The sequence below is a fragment of the Sinocyclocheilus rhinocerous genome, unplaced genomic scaffold, assembly GCF_001515625.1.
Source record: "Sinocyclocheilus rhinocerous isolate Xijiao unplaced genomic scaffold, SAMN03320098_v1.1 scaffold792, whole genome shotgun sequence".
Lineage (NCBI taxonomy): Eukaryota > Metazoa > Chordata > Actinopteri > Cypriniformes > Cyprinidae > Sinocyclocheilus > Sinocyclocheilus rhinocerous.
This window is the reverse complement of record NW_015626872.1, coordinates 513,436-522,889: the sequence shown is the minus strand read 5'-3', so window position 1 is coordinate 522,889 and position 9,454 is coordinate 513,436. Positions and strand designations below refer to the sequence as shown.

Below are 9,454 nucleotides of genomic sequence, written 5' to 3'. Positions count from 1 at the left end.
CATGCATGCATAAATAAATAAAACCCAAACAAACAAATATTTAAAAAAATATGAATGAAAAAATTAAAAATGGTATAGAATTTGCTGAAAACCATATGAACTAAACATCAATACAAAAAATACATTTTTATTTATTTATTCATTTTACTACGGTCACACTTGTATGTTATCGCTTAAAAACTAAAAAAAAAAAAACTTGAAACTGAAGCATGCAGAATGTCCTTGATCTCATTTTCAGGTTATAAAGCGAAGCTGCTTTGCCTGATCATCTGTTTATTATCGTTCCTCTCATGGGCAGATAAACTCTGAGAGCGTTCTGTGCCCGGTGTGCGTGTGTGCCAGATCCAGCTGTGTGAACGGGGCTCTTCTATGTAAATGTTAACAGGTGTGAGTGTGTGACTGTAGTGCAGATCTTACGGTGCCATGAAAGCGGTTCGCTCATTTGTCAGGTACCCATAATGCAGTGTGATGTAGTCAGAGGAGTGCTGGTGTTACTCACGAGGCATGATGCCCTGGTCAGCGAGCTGCTCTCGCGTCCTCCTCTGCTGGAGTCTCAGCTGCAGGACTGTGGGTGGAGGAGGAAACAGATAATGACTCATCATGAGTGAAGCTGGACAAATCAGACAGAAATCTGTGTCCGGAGAAGGAACACATCATCCCGTACGGACGGGCAGATGCTGCACACACACACACACACACACACACACAGACACACACACACACACACACACACATTAACGGGCCACCTCTTACGTTTATGAGCGCCTCCCTCCTCTCAGACTTCAGGAGGACCACACACTGAAGGAAGATTTGTTTAAAGCCAGGAGCTGTGTTTATCATAGACCTACATCCTGTTTTAAGAAATATTTGTGGGTCTGTTGCTTCATTTTTGTCTTTGTTTTGGGTGGTGTGTCTCTCATCACAGCAATCTACCCTGTCACTGCACGAGTGTCCATGTATTACGTCTGTGTATAATCTACTGTATGTAAGACTAAGAAGAATAAGTGGGGAAAAAAATGGCTTTGCGTCTTTATAAATTACGTTTGACCAGACATTTATTTCAACAGCAATGGGACATTCGGTTGTTTGTATCACTCTGAATGTGTTTGCGCGTTCCAGACAGATGTTAGTAGAAGCATTAGTGTTGAGAATGTTTCAGTCACTCTTTCTACAAACTGATTTGTTCAAAACATTGATTCATTCAGGAACAAAACAAATAATTGCATTTAGGAAAGAGTTGTCGAATCACTCACTCACTCACTCACTCACTCACCCAGGTCTTAAAAATGCCAAAGCGCAGTGCCCTTAACGCACACTAAATCCACACTCTTGAGCGCTATTCGCGGAAAAACAAAGTGTTGCACGTTTTAGATGAGTGGTGGTGATATTTATTTTGTACAACATTTGCAACTTCTTTTTATCACTTAAGCACCACAAATTAAATTGTGTCATGATATAGCGACTACTGAACAGACAGTTGATTTTAAAATGCAAAGCATTTAAAATAAAAATAAATCTCTATTAGTGTGTCCCATCCAACGCTATCTCACGTCCAATTCGTACGTATTTTACAAGGTGGCTAATTCGATTTGTCTAGACCCCAGTGACGGGTAGGTTTAGGGGCGGGGTTATGTGTAGGTCATTCGTACAAATTCATACGAATTGTGCAACTCGTAAAATGCGGTTTAGCACAAATCGTATGAATTTGTAAGAGTGAGGTCGTACGAATTTGTACGAATTAGCCACCTCGTAAAATATGTACGAATTGCCGTGAGATCGGGCTGGTCCCATCAGGTAATGAAAAGTTTGACACACACTTGTGGTCTTCATCCTCACTTGAACACTTGGGCCAAATACAGGAAATACGTCATATAAGTAGTCAACTGGTCAAGTGCAAAGACTGCAAATGTGGGTATTTGGACAAGGCATAACTGTCTTTATGAGCAAGTCACTGAATCATTCACTCAAGTGGTTTGTTCAAAACACTGATTCATTCAGGAACAAAACAAGTAATTGTCTTTATGAGTGAGTCATTGAATCATTCATTCAAGGGAATCATCCAAAACATTGGTTCATTCAGGAACCAAACAAGTTATTGTCTTTATAAGCAAGTCATTGAATTATTCACTCAAGCGATTTGTTCAAAACACTGATTCCAACGATGTTGTTACTTTGTACCTTTATCATTACAGCTGTGGTGTGGACTCTGCTATTCTTTAATATTGAGAACAATTTTTAGAGCTATATCGTTATCGTCCTTGATGTGAACAGGCCGTAAGTTTCTTTATGAGTAAGTCATTGAATCATTCAATTCTAAAGCACTGATTAATTAAGAAACAAGTAATCATCTTTACGAGTGAATTAATGAGTCATTCACTAAAGCGATTTGTTCAAAACACTGAATTATTCAGGAACAAAACAAGTAACTGTCTTTATGAGAGAGTCATTGAATCACTCACTCAAGCAATTCATTCAATGATTGTGTGTGTTGATTGTATTTTCGCCTCATCTGGAACTATTTTCATTGGCGGAGGAAAAATAAACAAAAGTAAATGGGAATATTGTGTCTAAAAATGTAAGTTACTCAGTGATGTTTACTGAACTGTATAACAGCAATATCACTCACAATTACAGAAAAATAGCATTCTTGCTTGCGAGATATTGTTGAAACACATTTCACGCAACACGAACACTGGTTAACGTGTGGACATGCAACAGTTCGTGTACTTGTCAAAGTTCATTTGATCGTCCATTCGTTCTTCCATTTATCATCGCAATCAATCAACCAGCTGCATCATTGACTGACTGATGGCTGCGGGTTCGAAGCGCTGAGATCATGCATCAGCTATTTGCATACATCTGCTTTTGTTTAGGTCACACAACCTGCGCTTCTGTGTCCAGCGCCAGCAACTGTCATGCACTGCAAGTATGTGGACAAACAAGAGAAATCTAATGATGTCGAGCTCTGGCACACCGACACAACCTCGCACGCACAAATAATACTGCCAGCTCTCGCATGATCGCTGATATGAACTGAGACAAGCAGTGCCAGTCTGCTTTTGGCGGATGGAAGGAACCTCAATCTGGACCAATCTAGATCAAACTTTTAATGCTGTTTGTTCGCTATAAGAACCGTCACTGGACCTCACGTTTGCTCTCCAGAAACAGGTGAGTTCATAAAAGCCCAAAGTGGAAAAATGCCTTTTGGCAACGTGACACATTTTAGCAGGGCAAACGAAAGCACCAGACCCATGATTGCCCTCAGTGATTGCCCTCAATAAGAATTATCACAGCTTTGCAGACAAACTGGATCACATAACCCTCCACAATCAAAACCAGATGATCTGACTCAATAGCACAAAAATAGCTGCAGCCGTTGTCTTCAAGGCACATACCTGCAAAAACAACTTGTACCCTGTATAATTTGCCCTAATGACAACAATTACGTATTAATAATGCAATTGCACAATACACATGCTATGCTAGAATATCCCCATTTAAACTCAAATTAAACGTACACACTTTGTCTTGTTTGGGTTGTGTAAGTCTATTAAACTCAAATGTCATGAGCTGCATGACAAAAGCCCTGAACTTTGACGTTAACTGCATTGCCTGTAAATAGCAAGGCTGTAATCTTGACATGACACAGGCAGCCGTGACACATGCACATTCAGACAGACTCTGAGGCACATGGTGACGCGTCTCAAGCAGAACTTAGAGTTCAGACATCAAGCACTTTACATACACTAAAAATAAAGGTTCTTCATTGGCATCTGTGGTTCCTTGAAGAACCTTTAACATCCATGGAGCCAGTAAAGGTTCTTTATAGTGGAAAAAGATCTTTAGATTTAAATATTTTCACACTAGGAAAAAAAAAAATGTTTCTATTAAGAACTGACCTCTTTAGGAACCTTTATTTTTAAGAGTGTGGAACCTTTCCATTCTATAAAACGTTCTTTTTAGTGGAAATTGTTCTTTAGAAACAAAAATGGTTCTTCTATGGCATTTTACCCCCATTTTTAAGAGTGTAAACACTAAATAGTTTTGTGAAGGTCATGATGTTCATTTTCTGTGAGCGAGGAATGATTGTAAGGTATGTTGGGAGATTCGAGGACAAACGTTTTTGTGTTTTCATGCATGCACAAATCTCTATCTCTATAGAAAGACTCTTTATATCTCTATAGAAAGACTATAATAAGGGCTTTTACCTACATTTTTGACTAAACACCTTGAAATGGCAGCATTGATCAAAGTCATTGTTCAGACCCTTTCTAGCATGAGGAAATCAACCAATTATTGCCCAGATATTTTAATTATTTGCAATTTTCCATCCGCATGTTTAGTGCATTGCAATTTTGAATTTTCAAAGGCAACCCTTTAAGAGTTTTTTTTTTAAATGTACATTACTGTAACCCAGTAGCATTTACATTCATATTTAAATGACCTTTATTTTTAAGAGTGTGGAACCTTTCCATTCTATAAAACGTTCTTTTTAGTGGAAATTGTTCTTTAGAAACAAAAATGGTTCTTCTATGGCATTTTACCCCCATTTTTAAGAGTGTAAACACTAAATAGTTTTGTGAAGGTCATGATGTTCATTTTCTGTGAGCGAGGAATGATTGTAAGGTATGTTGGGAGATTCGAGGACAAACGTTTTTGTGTTTTCATGCATGCACAAATCTCTATCTCTATAGAAAGACTCTTTATATCTCTATAGAAAGACTATAATAAGGGCTTTTACCTACATTTTTGACTAAACACCTTGAAATGGCAGCATTGATCAAAGTCATTGTTCAGACCCTTTCTAGCATGAGGAAATCAACCAATTATTGCCCAGATATTTTAATTATTTGCAATTTTCCATCCGCATGTGTAGTGCATTGCAATTTTGAATTTTCAAAGGCAACCCTTTAAGAGTTTTTTTTACAAATTTACATTACTGTAACCCAGTAGCATTTACATTCATATTTAAATGTTTTCACATATAAATTGTATAAATATGGCAATTTTATCTCTATAGAACATCCGAAGAAAAGACAATAGAGTTTTACCTATCATTTACTATAACAGCCAGATAATTTTTTTTTGACTAAACACCACCACAGCACACTTTGGGCAGGTTATCAAAAGCTCTTACTATGTGTATGTTAATAAAAACATCTATTGTCACCCAAAAACATTAACAGCCTTTAGTTGCCTGTGAGCTTTAACAAGTTAAACGTGTCTGTAATCCTCTTTAAAAGCCCAGTGACAACATTTCAGATCTTGACCTCAGATGCACGAGTATAGAAAGCATTTAAAAGGGTTATGTAATCTCATGGCCGCCCATGTCCTGTTGAAGAACCTCAATGAGCCAAACACGTCCACAGGGAACATACGGTATGATTCCTATCAGAACAGCTCAATCACACACACACACACACACACACTCGCTCGCTGAACAGCCAACACACACAGCCACAAACCTCACATCTGTGCTGCATCAGAGCGCTAATGTGTGCTGTTCACAACACGCCAATGTTTAAGTTTTCCCATCATGCCACTGTGTGGAACAGCCTTACATCTCCACTTCCCTTGAGCATAGAGCTCATTTCCCTTCGCTGAAGGAAGAGCTCAATTTTGTCTGTAATTTTGAGCAGTAAGCCATTATTGTGCCAAACCCGAGCGCTGCTGTGAAATCCAACGCAGCGTTCGAGAGGAAAGCTAAGCTAGAGTTTGTCTGCTGGGCCATAAATCTTGATGGTTGGCCGACAGAAGCAAAGAAGATATTCAGAGACTCTGACATTGTGGTTATTCAATAACACTTTCATCAGAAAGGTGGCAGCATTGTTCACAGTACATGTACATGTTACACTGAACGTCTTCAGTAGATGAACAGAGACAGAGAGAAAGAGTTCGAAAGAAACACAAAGAGTGGATAGTAGTAAACAATACAAGTGTGAAGTAATTAAAAAGCCAGATGTAAGAGTTTATGTTTACACTGAATGATTTTTTTTGTGTTGTTTTCCAGTACAAATATCTAAACATTCTTAAAATGAAGATATATTTACTTGAAAATCAAAAATGACTGACAAATTTCAAAATGAAGTGAATTTACGCTTGGAACAAGAAAAAAAACAAAAAAACAAGAACATTTTTCTGATCCCACTGACTTTTTTTTCTTATTATTTTAGGCATAAACTCATTTAATTTGGATGAATTTGTTAATATCTTAACATCATCAAATAAATGTATCTAAGAATGTTTAGATAATTGTACTGGACAACAAGACGAAAATACTAAGAAAATCATGTTTTTGCACAGGTTAAGTGGTACTTGATGACCTTTGACCCCTGTATCAAATCACTTGAGGCTTTTGGAAGCAGTGAGGCTAAAAGTGTATGAAACGACCAACAAGTACAAAACAAAAATATTTTCATATTCCAGAGTAAAGTGTATGTAACATACTTACAAACATTTTGTGAATTGTAAGAACTCATCATGCATTGGTAAATAATCAACGCTTCCTAATAAGTTTCCTAAAAGCATTTCTTTTGGAGGTGAAACAAAGATCTCACCTGATTTAAACTTGCTGCGAATCAGAATGGAATGTTCAGATCCCAGTAGAGTCATTGTGTTCCAGTGTCAAAGCATCAAGTGCGTCGCTTCAGCCTCTCATAGCACACACTATCCGCATGCATTCACGCGCTCAAGCGCTTTGGTCCCATGCAGAACTGATTCTCTGCTCCATGAGAGAGAAACTGATATGCAGCGCTGCTGGGAGGGTCTTAAAGCTGAGGAGGCTCGACTGAGTCCCACCTCCTTCAGCTCTCACACTCACACACACACACACACACACAGGCACAAACAAACCCTGAGCAATCTCAAATTAACATGTGGTCGTAATTAGTAGCAGAATGATCCTCATTTGAAGTGTGGGAGACTTTAATAACCTGATTCCAATATGATCTGTTAAGTGTGGTAACGTGTTGCCAATCGCTCAGTCGATACACGTTATCTTATCTGTAGTGTTGGATTCTCCACTCGGAAAACAAGCAGCCCTTCCTCCGGCTCCTACAGGCTGTCAAAACATTGGTCAGGGCTTCGCTGTGTCTCCAGCCTGCATTAAACTAGTGCTGGCACTGAAGCTCTGCTCTTGGACAGGCTTTCGTGCAATTAGCTGTAGGGACATCTAGGATCGTGTGATGTGCCGTTGTGGGGTTTGAGCTGGCCTTTCAAATCAATTTAATCAAAAGTGTACAAATATGGAATTAAAAATAGATGTTGAGCCGCAGGGCTTTCCTGGCAGTGCCCATTCGTTCCCCTTACTTTCTGTGTAATGCATTCATCTGCTGCTAATCTGACTGATGACCGCGTGTCGACACAATATCACAAACTCAATAAGATCTCTTTAGAGAGTTTCTCACATAAAGTCACGTTTGCATGATTTAAAGTCACATTGTGAGAAATATAAAGAGAAACAGAGTCACAATTACTATAAACAAATTTGCTCTGTCACAATTGTGAAATATTAAGTCAATTAAAAGAAAGTTGCTTTGTGAGATTTATAGTCACTTTGCGAGATATAAAATTACTATTGCGAGAAATCTTCACCACTGCAAAAAAGTCACATTGTGAGATATAGTGTTGGAATTGTGTTGTGAGAAATACAAACAGAGGTCAGATATAGAGGTATATCTAGCGTAGCGTTAGTTCTAGCAGGTCACGTTAGTCAAGCTCGCATCAGCTGACTCTCAGCTGATCCCCATCTACCTATAGGAATATGACACCTATCTAAGCATTCATATATAAGGTCCCTCAGTGTTATCAGCAGTTTTCGCATTGCTCAATAGCTAATTATCCTCCTCCATCCCCAACTCCTCCTCTGTCAGTCAGGATTCAGCCTTCTGATTTTCCTTTGAATCAGACTAATTCTAAAATGTGTACATAACATTATTGAACTTTAACGATATCTGCAATACATTTATGTTGGTTCTGTTCAGTTTACCCTGGGGGGGTTATCGCTGCTCTCCCTGCTCTCATCCATGCTAGGCTGGGAGTTCGTAATTGCAAGATATAAAGTTACATTTTAAAATATAAAGCTGCAACAAGAAAAAAGGTTACTTTGTGAAGTCACATTGTGAGGTTTAAAGTCATAATTGGATGGTATAAAATCACTATTGCGAGAATTCTTGACATTTGCGAAAATAAAGTTGCAATTGTGAGAAATAAAGTCATATTTAAAAGAAAGTTGCTTTGCGAGTTATAAAGTCATTTTGTGAGATAAAAAGTGAAATTGTAAGGTATAAAAGAAAATTATTCACATGTGCATAAAGTTGCATAAAGTTATGGAGAGATATGAAGTCACAATTACATGAAACAGCATTGTAATTGCAAGACAAAATTGCAGTTACAAGTAAGTCACCGCAAGATTTAACGTCACATTGTGACTTTCAATTAAAAGAACCTCGCTTTGTGAGATATAAAGACAAATTTGTATAAAATCACTATTGTGAAAATTCTTCACAACTACGAAAATAAAAAGATATAGAGAAAAATAAAGTCTCAATCACAAGAAACAAAGTTTTAATGGATCATTAGACCTCAATTGTGAGAAATAAGGTCGCAATTAAAAGAAAAATCCGCTTTGTGAGAGTTAAGGTCACATTGTGAGATATATAGTCAAAATTTGAGGCATAAAGTCCCTATTGCAAGAATTCTTTACAATTGCAAAAAAAAAAAATTGTAATTGTAAGATATAAAGACACATTAGCTAAGTTTCCATCACCTTATTTTAATGCGCATTTTGAAGTATCGCATGAGAAACGAGTAATGTAACTTCATGTAAATAAGATTGCATAACCCTTTTAAATGCTTTCTATACTCGTGCATCTGAGGTCAAGATCTGAAATGTTGTCACTGGGCTTTTAAAGAGGATTACAGACACGTTTAACTTGTTAAAGCTCACAGGCAACTAAAGGCTGTTAATGTTTTTGGGTGACAATAGATGTTTTTATTAACATACACATAGTAAGAGCTTTTGATAACCTGCCCAAAGTGTGCTGTGGTGGTGTTTAGTCAAAAAAAAATTATCTGGCTGTTATAGTAAATGATAGGTAAAACTCTATTGTCTTTTCTTCGGATGTTCTATAGAGATAAAATTGCCATATTTATACAATTTATATGTGAAAACATTTAAATATGAATGTAAATGCTACTGGGTTACAGTAATGGAAATGAAAAAAAAAAACACTTAAAGGGTAGCTTTTGAAAATTCTAAATTGCAATGAACTACACATGCGGATGGAAACGCCAAATTTAGAAAATAAATCCCTTAATTCGCAAAAAAGTTTTTACACTCGCTTGAAGTGGTTTTTGACTTGTGCGAAAAAGGGTTAATGCGAATAATGGGAGATGAAAATGCATTTTGCGAATAAATCCCGCATTCGCATTAAAAAAAGTTATGTGACTTTGC

At 37.5% G+C, this 9,454-nt stretch overlaps 1 protein-coding gene across 1 annotated transcript in view; it reads right to left on the bottom strand.

Moving 5' to 3' along the window:
• Window positions 1-6,715, bottom strand: part of myocd (myocardin) — a 29,163-nt gene extending 22,448 nt beyond the window's left edge. Inside the window, exons 1-2 of the mRNA XM_016527155.1 lie at window positions 6,558-6,715; window positions 500-565 (exon numbers count right to left, since the gene is read on the bottom strand). Of these exons, the coding sequence (XP_016382641.1) occupies window positions 500-565; window positions 6,558-6,612 (121 nt within the window). The 5' untranslated portion in view covers window positions 6,613-6,715. The remainder of the gene's footprint in view (window positions 1-499; window positions 566-6,557) is intronic.
• Between the last annotated feature and the right edge of the window lie 2,739 nt (window positions 6,716-9,454).